This window comes from Mytilus edulis, chromosome 10 (genome assembly GCF_963676685.1).
Source record: "Mytilus edulis chromosome 10, xbMytEdul2.2, whole genome shotgun sequence".
Classification (NCBI taxonomy): domain Eukaryota; kingdom Metazoa; phylum Mollusca; class Bivalvia; order Mytilida; family Mytilidae; genus Mytilus; species Mytilus edulis.
In genome coordinates this window covers 48,935,179-48,949,319 of record NC_092353.1, presented here as the reverse complement: position 1 = coordinate 48,949,319, position 14,141 = coordinate 48,935,179, and the positions used below count along the sequence as shown (strand labels likewise).

The window sequence follows — 14,141 nt, the reverse complement described above, 5'->3', positions numbered from 1 at the left end:
TTATAAACCAAAAATAGGGCTAAAGAATTGAATTGTACTTTTGGTTATTAGTCATGGTTTGAATAAGAAACATTTATGAATCCACCATTTTAGAATCCTTACTTACCACTAGATATTATTCCGTGCTGTATTGTTACACGACGGGAATCACATGACAAACAGGAGTTTGCCCTTCTGGTCTGGAGCACCTGTGATCAACACCGTTTGTGTTGTTGTTCCTGTTCCTAACTTTTTTTGTGCAGTGTTATGTCATTTTTTTTTAAATTTTGTAGTTTATTTTTTGCCATAGTTCTGTCTGTTTTTATTGAACTTGTGTTTTTTTTATTAAGCATGTGAATTTCTCCTCACTCATTAGTTTTTGCTAAATTGTTTTGAAACCCACTTCGTATTCTAATAAAATATGTTGTTATGGAATATAACCTTCTACATTTTGGCAGCCTCATATTCATATAACGTCAGTTGTTATGATTCTATGCTGACATTGACGAAAATGTATAGAGTTGTTTGTATCTAAGTTCTGGATATTCTTGTCTTTGAAAATATGTTGATTTGACTGCAACTGATACACGAAGTCTGTATTATTCAACGCAACGGCCAAAAAGTATACAACATGTATGTTAAATCTTTTTTCTTGTGTTTGTCTTTTGTAGCAACTCTGTCAAGTTCAATAGGATCTAACTCTGAATCTTTATTGGTGTGTTCAAAGTTTCATTTTGAAGAAAAATTGCTCGAAAAACTTGTACGCTTAGAACATAAAATGGAATTAACGGAAGAAAAGATGAAAAAGTGGGAAGATTCGTTTTCTTCTAAATTGGATAAAATGGATTCAGCCATTAGGCAAACAAAGGAATTTGTAGAATCAATTCGAATATACCATGCACAGGAACAAGTACGCATTAATGATTCGTACCAAGAAATTGTCAAACGCGTTCATATTCAATTAAAGAATGTAACAAACTTTAATGGAGAACAGATGAAAACCAGTTTAGATTCCATGTCTTCGCAAATGCAAGAGTCCAGTGAGGCTGAAAAGAATAGACAAAAAGCTTTAGAATTAATGCGGTATACTCTTAACCAAGAGCAACAGAGATTTAACAATTCATTTGATCTTATCTTGGAAAACTTTAGACTTGCTTCTAATGACACATTTAATGAACTGATTGCAACGCAGCAGAAAGGTAAGATTCATTGAAAGGAGAAGGTCCGGTAAGGACCGATTTTGGCCTCAAATTTCAAGTTTATCTTACGAAAGATTTTGACCACTTTTTAAACACTTAAGTGTCTATTTATTTGAATCAATTAATTTATGTGAAAGATTTTAACTGATATAGTCATTAAAAACAACCCGATTCAAGCTCAAATATGTAAAATCTACCTAATATGCCGAAAAATGTCACTTTTCAGATGATTTTTGTCAAAAATGAAAGTGGCCGCATCCGTGTTCATCCTCAACCTTTATATATATGTTATGTATTATCATTAAATACAACTTACATTTCAATATTAAGGATGAACACGAATGCGGCCACTTTCGTTTCACACGAAAACTGTCTAAAATTTAACTAAAATGCTAGAATTGTGAAGATTTCAGTAATTTAGCATGACATAATGGTGCTAGTACCCGATATATGTGCATTGTATTGTCAAAAACAGCCCATATTTATGTAGCAGAAGCATTCTACTGTCCAATAAATAACTAAAAGTTTACATTTTAACAATTTTGTAAAACTGCTATATTTTGGGGCCAAAACGGGGTCTTACTGAACCTACTCCTTTGTACGAATTTTCAACCTGTCTTTCAATTTTACATTTGCTATGGCACATTACCTATAAAAAACCACGAAACGATTCAATCTTCTTACACTCGGAATTTTAGTTTTCTTACATGTTTTACCTCAGGTAAGCTCACAACGTAAGGCTAAGTAACAGTAAATGGACTACGTCAAATATGTCAGTAAAATTTTGCATACAACTCTAGCTCGATGAACTTCAACTAAAAATCGAAAAAAAAATGCATTTATTTCATTTATCTTTTAAAATATTACTGATTGAATTCTTACAAAATTGATAAACATTTTAAAGAAAGTACATCCAATCGGCATAAAACTTTTAAACATTTGTCTTCAAATCATCAAATATCTAATTCTACTCCTTAGAGTTTTCTTACAAAACTAAATGTTGTTGATACATAAGTTTCCGTTATATGTTGCAAAATAAAGATAGGGTCACCGACTACGTTTTTACGGTATACATCAATTTTTTGTGAAAAATTCCAATAAAACGTCGAAATGATTAAAAAGTCGCTGCGATGCAGGTCGTAACACGTTGATTTTTGACGTTTTTCACTACCAACAATGAAATAGATTGATTATTAGACAAAAAACGAATTCTGTTATTTCATTTCATTAAAACAGAAATGTATGATGCAACAACATATAGTTTTTCAAGAATATCTATGGAGTAGAATTAGAGATTTGGCGATTTTGAGACAACTTTTATATTCCCCGTTTTTATGTGCTTTCTATACAAATGTTCACCTACATTTAAAGATTTCAATTTGCAATATTTCGGATAAAAAAAGAGATAAATGCATTATTTTTTTTTGATTTTCAGTTGTAGTTCATCGAGCCAAGGTTGGATGCAAAATTTATGCCAAATCTGCGAGATAGCCAATAACATTAACGGTACCAATTTTCCTGCACCAGATGCGCATTTCGACAATACATGTCTCTTCAGTGATGCTCGTGGCCAAAATATTTGAAATCCAAAGCTTATATAAAAGATGAAAGAGCTATAATCCAAAAGGTCCAAAAAGTATAGCCAAATCCTTGAAAGGAATCAGAGCTTTGCAAGAGGGAGATACATTCCTTAATTTATAATAATTTCTAACATTTTGTAACAGCAAATTTCAATAACACAAAAAATCCGTATTTTCATGCCAGTACCGAAGTACTGGCTACTGGGCTGGTGATACCCTCGGGGACTAACAGTCCACCAGCAGAGGCATCGACCCAGTGGTAGTAATGACATTAACGGTACCAATTTTCCTGCACCAGATGCGCATTTCGACAATACATGTCTCTTCAGTGATGCTCGTGGCCAAAATATTTGAAATCCAAAGCTTATATAAAAGATGAAAGAGCAATTTACTGTTCCTTGACCTTAATGTCTTTTCATAAGTTTATTGCCATTGCATACTTTTTTATTTTTAGTATGACGGCTTATATAAAATTGTCGCTATTGTTTCATGTTGGGTTTTTTTTTTGGCTAATAGCAAAAAGCTTATCATTAACCTCACAGCTATGTAAGAAAACAGCGGTATTCGTAAAATAATCAGGAATTATCTGAATATACCGACGAGAATAACTGATATAAAGGAATTGACTTTAAATAAATCAAATATTAACAACAATAACTGAACGTTCCTAGATTTAGATATTTCAGTTTTACACGAAACAATCTACTGAGTTGACGACATAAAGGAGGATGTTTCTTTCCCTATTGTTAATTTTTATTTTTTTAGACGGCGATGTTCTTTTGGCATCATCTTACGGTGTTTATATATCCCAGCTCGTTCGCTATGCTTGTGTCAGTAGTTACGTTTTGGATGTCAATAAGCGTTAACTCATGTATTACTGGCAAATTAATAATTCAGGGATATCAATTCCACAAATTACTTAAAAGTATAGTTATTGGCTTAAAAAAAATATCGCTAAAATGACAACACTACGCGACTGAAACACCGCATACACACACACACAAGAACATTCATCACATAGAAACGAACAAACAAATAATGTAATAGTCGATATAATATGCAAACCGCAGAACAACAACGAATATATTCCATCAACGTCAAACACCACAGTACAGGATATAAAAAACAGTGACGCACTTACGTAACTAACATACAATTTCAATTTGTTTACAATTATTTCACAATAAGCGTGCACATAATTTTCATAATTATTTAGAATACAAACAATTAGATATACCAGATTATCCAATCAAAACCATACCAGAAACATCAAACAAAATACATGAAAGTTGGAAGTCAAAAATAACGAGACACGTCGAATAGAAATGCAAATGCATACTCAGTAAAACAATCATATTCGGGAGCATGATATGGCAACCCGATGTTGAATTTATTTCTTATTCATTAATATTAAATACTGATTTATTAACATGATTAATATTAGAAAATATTTTTCTTTAATTATCTTGTATCGACCAAGACAAGTATTTACAGAACGTTTGGACCTTTTAAATGATAGTAAACCATTAAATATTTTGAAAAAAAATATCTTTTAAATGTTGCTGAATTTGCCAAAATCATTCCAAATAAACATTTTGATCCGTGTGAATGGACTCAATCCTACGGAAGCATATTAGGAACAAAACAAATTACCATTGACCGACATGTGTAGGTCCCCAGAGGCAGACATGTAGATTTAGCAATTGTATCATATGGCAAGCCGTTGTGGAATTTATTATACGACACTGAATGTAAAATATTTCCTCAGGCTTCTGGTGATGGCCTAGTGGTTAAATATTCTGCATTGCCCCTATCAGAGCTTTGAAAAAGATCTATTCATATCAATATTAAAGTTCAGGAAAAAGCAAAGCGTAGTGTCATATTCATGTGTACCTTTGACTCTGTCCCTGATCAATTTCTTTTCACTTGAGCCGACATCATCGTTTTGTAGGTATCTTTTAAAAAGTTTTAAAAGACATGGAATTTCTAACATTGTTTACATTCAAATTTTTGTGTACACGATTTCCCTAACGTGAAGTTAAGACTATACAAACATATTAGTCCTATGCTATATTGTTACAAATAAACTCATCATAGATACCAGGACTAAATTTAGTATATACGTCAGACGCGGGTATCGTCTACAAAAGACTCATCAGTGACGCTCGAATCCAAAAAAGTTTAAAAGGCCAAATAAAGTACGAAGTTGAAGAGCATTGAGGACCAAAATTCCTAAAAGTTTGCCAAATACAGCTAAGGTCATCTATGCCTGACGTAGAAAAGCCTTAGTAATTCAAAAAATTAAAAAATTTGTAAACAGTAAATTTATAAATATAACCATATCAATGACAATTCATGTCAACACAAAAATCTACTGAGCTTGTGATACCCTCGGGGAAATAAATCCCCACCAGCAGTGGCATCGACCCAGTGGTTGTAAATAAACTCATCAATGTACCTTGTTTCTTTATAAAATTTAAAAAAAAATGGGATTCAAGAAAATATTTTATTATATGATGCACAACAAATATTTTAAATCTAAAAAATAGTTTGTGTCTGTATGTCTTCTTCTGAAGGATATGATAAAAGAAAATAACATGTCATTTTTCATATCAGACCCCCTATCAGCCCAAGGTCAAAATCGTCACTCGATATCATGACCTAGGGCTGATAAGGGGTCTGATATAGAAAATGTCATGTTATGTTCTTTTTATCATATCCTTCAGAAGAAGACATACAGACAGAAACTATTTTTTTTAGATTTAAATTGTTTTTGTTTTTTTTATAAAGTCGAGTTCAAAATTAGATTTAATTTTGAATATTTGTATTTTTATGGAGGGTCATTCGACACAGAAAAATTCTGCTATTCTCTGGATAGTGTGCAATGTTTGGAAAATATGCTTTTGTATGTCAAAAATACTGTTTGATTTCAATTAAACTGTAATTGAGTATTTCGACAGTAAGACGTTTATACAGAAAACAAGTTCTCCAAATATGGCACCTTTTTAGTATTCTTATATATGCAATATGATATAATTTTGTACAACACATTTATTGATTGATTGTTGGTTGATTAACGTCCAGTGACAAATATTTCGTGCATGTTCAAGAAAGTTTAACATGTTTAAGCAGTAGGAGTTTGTGTTTTCTTTATTCATAAAGTCGTTGAATACTTAACTGACAAGGGTACATGTACATGATTAAGGGTACATGTACCTGATTTCACACAAAACAGTTCAATTTTTAAATATTAAACAGAAAAAAAGTTTTCAACATTTCAACTTTTCTAAACCTCTTATAATTTCTACCTTTGTTTGTCGACCGTCTTCTGACTTAAAAAAAATCTGTTCATGTAGCATATGGTGCTAGCTCAAATTTCTAACAATTAAGGTTTGTATAGGATGTTTTACTTGATAGACTTTGTTATACTCTTTTGCAAATTTACTCTTTATTTTTTAAGACTAATACAAATAATAGATGCACAAACTATAAACATATTTTGTATAGTATATTTATCTAGTCTCATATCACATGTTTAATCATTAAAATAAACATTGCAAGAAACGTAAAGCTTCACCATACATTTCAAATGAATAAAATTTCTGAAAGCAGCACATACGTCTCACATATTTCACTACAATTAATGAAAAGGGTGTTCCCTATTTAAAACAAAATATCAAAAAATCGCTCATTCAGAATCTAATGTATTCTGTGTAATATTTTCAGAAACGTACTCCAAAACGTTGTGATTGGTTTAAAACGTTCTAAACATTTGAAATTCAACCAATGACGTAACGTTATTTTCATTTTGGTATACAAACCATAGTCCATTATATTCTGAAAAGGCAAATTATATATAAGAAATACTTTAATAAGACTCGCCTAGCAATCCAACGAGATTTATTTCAAAATGGATCTATCACTTCTTGCTTAAAAGTAGCTCTTGCTTGACAAGAGCTAATAATTAAAATGATAAATGCTTAATCAACGATCATTTTCGAATGATAATATCAAACAAAACAGTTTTTAAACCGAACCATAAATTGAAAAGTACAGAAAGTATGATACGATTGTGTATCATATCACAATCTCTGTAACATTCCTTACTTTAAACTCGTAACATCTGAATAATGGAAAAGAGGGGTAAAACGTCAAAAACTTCAAATTACAAATAATTAAGATACTTTGGAAAATACATGTACCAAGTCAGTAATATAACAATAATTTCTCATTCGGTCTGTTGTTTAATATAGACTAACATTAAATTATGTCTCCCTATGGACATCCTCTTTTTGAATTTATCTAGGAGTTCCGTTTATTTTTCTTAACCAATAACCGTAATGTATGTAACTGACGTTCGACCTATACATACATATGTGGTGAGTTTATAAAAAAGAAGATGAGTTATGATTGCCAATGAGACAACTGTCCATAAGAGACCAAATTGACAAAGACATTAACAACTGTAGGTCACCGAAAGGCCTTCAACAATGAGCACAACCCATACCGCATAGTCAGTTATAAAAGGCCCCGATAAAACTATGTAAAACAATTATACTATTTTTGTCATCCTTTTAATCTCTTTTAATAGACCGAAAAAAATAAGTCACAAAAAAATCTTTCAACTTTATGATCTTTTTAACCTGTATAGTTCGTACAAACTGCAGCTTGGAAAAAACTCAGAGACATATCATTTTTATCATATTTTTTTTTTATATTAGCACAATATGTACTTCATTTTTTGAAAAGTTTGAAAAATTGCATAATTTATAATTTTTCATTTATACGCTCCTACAAACTCCAATATAAAATAACTATTTTAACACATGTAGTTCATTTTTGTGAGTTATATTTGATAGATCTATAGGGCAAATTGTAAATCGTGAATTGGAGTAATTTTAACATTCTACCATCTTATTGACAATTGTATATACATTAATTAACCTTATTTTTTGAGATTATTAGTTTGTGTTTCTAACAGATTTTTCATCACAAAAAAAATCATAAATCAATATGTTTGTCTGCTAACATATCTAATCCGAAATGAAATTCTATTTTAGATTGATTCGTTTTGAATGATAAATTAATTACAGACATTGCAAATGGCGGATTTTTTTTCAAGGTTGATGTTTTTTTTTTTAAATTGTTTAACATTTCACACCGGTTTAATACTTTTACATAAATTATTCATCCCTTAGTTTTATTAACTTTGTATTTACATTTAATCATAGATAAAATTTATTCATTCAGTGTATATTTGTTTGTGTTACTACGTCGCCTTTTGATTGAGTTAAGCCATTTCAATTGATATTTTTACATTGTGTCTTTTCATGTTGTAATGTCACAGTGTTGTTTCGGATAAGGGTGAAGGTTTGGTATCATTAAAACCTTTAAACCCTCTATAATTGTTTGCTCCTGTCCTTACCCAAGAATCGGATTCAGTAGTTGTCGTTTGTTGATATGGTTCATAAGTGTTTCCCGTTTCTCGTTTTTAATATAGATTAGACACTTGGTTTCCCCGTTTGAATGGTTTGCCACAGTATTTTTTTGCAGTCCTTTATAGGTTGAGGTCCAGTGTGAGCCAATGCTCCGTGTAGAAGACTGTACTTTGACATATAAGGGTTTACTTTTATAAATTGCGACTTGGATGGAGAGTTGTCTCATTGGCACTTATGCCACATCTTCTTATATCTATTGAGAGTGATTTTGGTATTTCCCTTTTCTTAACCGAAATTATTTGTAGAACAACCAGTTGGTAATTAACAAAATTAATCATTATATTTCTTTTACAGAGACTGAAGAAACCTTGAAGAATTCCGTAGCTCAACAAAACATGAACCTGAAAAATCTAACCAAAGATTTGAAGACAACTATCGCTAAGATGCAACAGCAGATTGTTAGTAACAGTGCTAGAGGTATGTAACTTCATGTAGTGTTACTCTTTTTATTTTCATACATATGATTTCTAAAACTGGTATGGTATTTCCCTAAAATTAATTAAGAAAAGAGTGTTTGCCTCCGCTTCGGAATCCTCACTTGTTCATAACTTCCATTTCATACAATCTTTTTCATCTTTTTGTAGTCAGACAACTGATAAACGATACATCCTTATTAACTGAAACATAAGCTTTATCATTGTTTATTAAAAGGGTAAGGTTCAAACACATCGATAATTAGATCCCCTCCTGGTTGTTATATCAATCATCTTTAAATTCAAAGGGACAGCAATGTATTCATATATTTCACACTTATGTTATCGGAAAACTCCAGTATTTGTACTTTGACACCTGTTTCATCATGTTCATATACAAATTAAAAGTCGTTGGAGATAACCAACATTTTATTTGGTTAGTCAGGATTTTGTTCCGTCTACATGAGACTCATTAGTGGTTCTTAAATAAATAGAGACCAAAAATAGTTTGAATGCTTTTTTTTTTTTAAATTTGAAGAGCATTAAAAACAATCTGAAAAATTATGCAAACTACGACTGTGTTAAAGATAGAAGTCCATCACTTTTTTCGAATAATTTAAAAGTTTATAAACAGTAACTATACAAGCGATTTAAATCAAGACAATATTGTTGTGACCTTTTAAATCATCAACCCAATATATTTATATAGAGAACACAAAGAGCAATTAACAAAAAACATTATCCCCGGTTTAGTATATTTCTCGCATTTTGATTGGCTAATGACCGTCATAAAAAAAAACATAGCCACAGGTTTTGCTTACCTATATAACCAGACGTTTTTATCTATTACCACGGGGAAGGTCAAGCGTTTTCTGGTCCCTAAGTTTGTTCCCATTGAATAGTTGATTTTTGTATGATGTCTGTAATTCAATATGCAATCTATTTACTATTTTATCCTAATATGTCGACCGTTGACAATAATTTAGATAAATACATCACTTGGCTACCACGTCTTCAATGAACGGGACTACTGGCCTAGTTATGCATATTAAATTACCCATGTAGACGTCACGCCGCCGATGGAATAACACTTGCAACATGGAGCACCCTACATCTCGTTCTTTGTCAAATTTCCAAATTTCAATAACACTTTTTGAATAATATGAAAGAACGTTGATTTCACGTTACACTTTATGTCTGAATTTCCCTAAAAATCACCCGATGTTGACCAAGACCGAGGATATTCGTTAATTACGTTTATATCCGTATATTTTGGTATTTTAACACATTTTTGAACTCTGTTAATCTTTTGGCTTCGGCTCAGGGTAAACTTTGGTACACAAATTTCATGGTGTTCATATATCAAAATGAACGGCTACATAAACGTAGAAAACACTTTATAGATACAAATCACAGATATAAAGTACTAACAGTTTCTGAAATCTAGTTTAATTCAATTTCTAATTTAATAAAACACAACATATTTAGTGTTCGGACGTCATAAACAGTATATCACGTACCAATAGTGACCAATGGCTTTGGTACCTTGGTTTTAAAACACTATTGTAAAGTTCGTACAGATATTTACGACAAACAGTTATATGTTACTTCCTTGTCACCTTTATCGTGTTTATTGTAATCGTACATTCATTTTGTCTCCCTCTTTACGGAATGTACATTATTCAACGTATTTACAGTAATGTCTGGGATTTTATTGAATGACAGTTTTTCAAACAGAAAATCTGTTAAAGCAAAAATAAAGATCTTGTTAATTTGTAAATTTTAATTTAAATGTATCATATCTCACTTACTACTTATAAGGAGATTGGTTGTATTTTATTAAATACTCCAGCGTCTCATTTTGTATGAAACTGTCATTTGATAAGACTACATTGATTAAACCAAATAAAATCTTAAATTATTTATACAGATACATCTTAACACGAAAACGACATTTCATTTGTTCTATAAACAATATTTAATGTGTTTATTGTTGATTTTTCAGTGGCTATGACAGCATGTGTCAAACAAGGAAATACGGTAACTGGTGTGGTGAAATTTAATGATATTAAGACAAATAGCAACATTTCTAATTTATCTTACTTCAAAAGTAACGGGAAATTCATAACTGAGACTGAAGGACTCTATCTGGTTTCTACTTGGATTTTTTCATACACAAATGGCGCTTCTTACGCGGTGTATAAAAACGGCAAAAGTATAGCATTGGCATATGCACATTATGATACAGATACTAGTAACACCAACGGGGGAAGCGCTTCAGCTATTGTTTCCACTGAATTAAAAGCAGGGGATGTTGTATGGGCACAAACTACAACATCGATGTTTGTATATGCACAGTTTTCGTGTCTTACCATTGTTAAATTAAAATAAATAAAAAAATCGGTGATTTACACTTTGTATCAATATTTTGTAGATAAAGAGTTCATTAATAAAATAGACTGACATTAAAATACTTGTTTAGTTATTGTAACTATTGAAATTATCTAAGAAATTATCTATTACATGGCAAATGACTAAAAAAAAGTGATATGTTACAGGTTTATTTCTTTTTCTTTGTGAATTTATTTTGTATCCAATATAAATATCCGACGATAGTTTTTTATGCAAATATGGCATTTAGATACTTACAATATCTAAAGTAATAATATACAATCTGATTATAAAAAAAAACATACAGTATATAAGTTAGCAACAAGCTTAGAATTAAGACGCGTTAGCTATCTTTATTTTTATAGGGTTTTATTTTCCTTAATTCTACTGATTACCTGATGAGTACAAATACTTATTAAAGTTTAGAGAGTGCTAATAGTTTAGGTATAACTTTAATAAGATCTTCATTTAATCACAAATGTGAAGAGATAATTTTAAAATTTAAAATATGCATGTACTTACAATATGAAAAATGAGTGTCGTTAGCAGGACGGGGGATTTAAAAAAAAATAGACATGGGTTTCGCACTTTTCATAACTCATCATCATTTTTTTATTTATTTTCTATACCTATAATAAATATTCAGAAAGATATTATACAGTTATTTAATATGTAACTATGTAAAAGATCAAAAAATATTTTCCGTGGTATAAGCTCATCTTCATACATTGCAATATACTGCAAACAGGTGCAATAGAACGATAATTTCCAGTGCTATAGACCATGGAACATAAAATGGCAGAAAAAAAGCAAATAATATAGAAATATTAATAAAACCAAAACATACTGTTTATTAAGTAATAAATTTGTATAGTCACTTATCGCCACGTCAATGTGTTGTTTCTATAATCATAGTCCGGGTTATAAAGTGCTATTTAGTGGTCTCAACGTAGAAAAGTATAACAGATAGTTCAGGGATGAACATCCCCATTAGGATATATCAGTGTTCTCCTGAGTTTTCTAGCTGAAATATTAATCTCGTTTACCAAAAAATTTAAAAAGAATGCTCATAAATTTTTACGTAGAATTGGTTTTTAAACTCGATTTTGTTTTCAAAATTAGAAAAAATTGCTATGGTCATTGTGAGATTTTTGTTGTGTACATGACCAAATTGATGAACAAGTTATACATCGGTGTGCGAACAAATTAATCTGTCGTCTTCAGCCTCGTTTCTATTCATATTGTATGTACACAATAAAAAAAAAGGTTATGAGTTGTCAGTCATTGACATCTATTTGACGTGGCTCGGTACTTGTACATCCCGTCGTTATTGTTGTATGATAATTCTCGTAATCTTATCTTTCAATTTTGCTAAATTAAATGTGCTTTGTTTATATGACTGTTGTTGTTTCTTTGATACATATTTACAGTATGACGTGGCTCTGTACCTATACAGGATACTGCCCGTTATTGTGTAATTGTTAAACATTTTTATATTGTAGTCTTTCATTTTTGCTAATGTGCTTTGTTCATATGCCTTTTTTTATGTTTTTTTTTTTATACATGTATGACGTGGCTGTGTTCTTTTACATTCCGTCATCGTGTTATTGTACTATGGTAAATTTGTGTATTTTTGTCTTATTTTTTACTGATATGTTTGGTCTATATACTATTTCGTGCTTTTTTGTTACATATTTGTTTGTTTTTATTGTGATTAGATTATAACATAATGTTGACTGCTGTTCCCCTTTTTTTGACATTTTCACCTGCTATTTATGCTAGTTTTGTTCACACATAGTTGTCAATATAAAGATATTTGATGCGACTGTCATAAAAGTGAGAGCTTAAGCTCGTTTTTAAAACTATGTTTAATCCACCATTTTCTTCTTAACAAAATGCCTGCACCAAGTAAGGAATATGACCATAATTATCCATTCGTTTGATGTGTTTGAGCTTTTGATTTAGAATTTTCCTCAGAGTTCAGTATTTTAGTGATTTTACTTTTGTGTACGAATGATTGTCCTTTAAGGACGATTTGTTAACCCGCTTGACACCTTTTTTTCGCTATCATATTGAAAAAGGATAACAAATAGAGAGAAATTTTAAAAACAAACAAAAAATCTGTAAAAAAGTTTTTTGAATCGAGTAAAAATTTTTAAATGGTACTTAATGAATTTACTTATTTTTAGCATATGAGCTATGCGAATATGCATTGATGCATTTGACAAAGACCTAGTTCTTTTATAACAACCTATCCAGTATGAAATGATATCAAAAATGTTCTTCTCCTACTTTATCAACAAGAATGTTGTATTTTGCATGTGTGTGAAAAAGTATTTCCTTTCAAAAGTTCAAATTTACAATTTTGATATTATAAATGTTTTAGAAACTTGAGAGAGCAAGCTATTTAAACCTGCAAATTGAACAAAGAATTTGTAAAAAAGTGTTAACTTGATGTTTAATTGTCCTTTTCTTTGTCTTGTACTGCATTTGATACGCGTCAGGTATTACAACATGTTTGAAGAATTTATATAATGTAAGGGTCATGTGAACACTAGTAAAAGTGTCAGTTATCATTATTGTATTCAGATATTGCTTATAAATACGTGTTAACCATTTGTTTTTATATATCATCATAATGAAATTTTTGTCTGTGTAGTCTGAATGTATTCTTAATTGACAAAAGTCCAATGTTTAGACTTTAGATTTAATAAAACTATTTGATTGAATTTGATTGTTTTATTCTTTAAAGACATAATAACTTAGCGACAATAAAAACTTGTTTGCAAGAAACGCATCTAATATATCAATTATGACAGCAAGACTTGGAAGGATTTCCTTTCTGTGTTTTACTTTTAGGACAACATTCATTTTCTCTTTCTGTCATGCGAAAGAAAGTGGTCAAAGATTTCGGCCACTGCAGCGGGTTTTCAAATATTAGTTAAAAACCATCTATTCTGCTATAATTGATATAATACATATATGAATTAAAACGTTGAATATTTTAAAAACAGGTCAAGCTTGAAACCTTCAACTGTTGCAAGCGTAAAAATAGACACTCAACAAAATACACATGTTTCA

At 30.6% G+C, this 14,141-nt stretch overlaps 1 protein-coding gene across 2 annotated transcripts; it reads left to right on the top strand.

Annotated features, from left to right (window-relative positions):
• The first annotated feature begins 532 nt into the window (after nt 1-532).
• On the top strand, nt 533-13,789 carry LOC139491378 (coiled-coil domain-containing protein PF3D7_1144200-like). Of its 2 annotated transcripts, XM_071279029.1 has the most exons (3): nt 533-1,178; nt 8,551-8,673; nt 10,675-13,789. In XM_071279029.1, the coding sequence occupies exons 1-3, from the start codon at nt 611-613 to the stop codon at nt 11,058-11,060; spliced, it is 1,077 nt and encodes a 358-aa protein (XP_071135130.1). In that variant the 5' UTR covers nt 533-610; the 3' UTR covers nt 11,061-13,789. The 2 variants fall into 2 exon arrangements, with proteins under 2 accessions (XP_071135130.1, XP_071135131.1); XM_071279030.1 differs by lacking the exon at nt 8,551-8,673 and having other exon boundaries at nt 10,675-11,634.
• Nucleotides 13,790-14,141: the final 352 nt, after the last annotated feature.

Excerpts from the sequence above, each read along its gene's own strand:
- LOC139491378 (XM_071279029.1), top strand. The coding sequence starts at position 611 with ATGTATGTTAAATCTTTTTTCTTGTGTTTGTCTTTTGTAGCAACTCTG. Across the intron at positions 1,179-8,550 it reads GATTGCAACGCAGCAGAAAG|AGACTGAAGAAACCTTGAAG; the intron begins GTAAGATTCATT and ends TTTCTTTTACAG. Across the intron at positions 8,674-10,674 it reads TGTTAGTAACAGTGCTAGAG|TGGCTATGACAGCATGTGTC; the intron begins GTATGTAACTTC and ends TTGATTTTTCAG.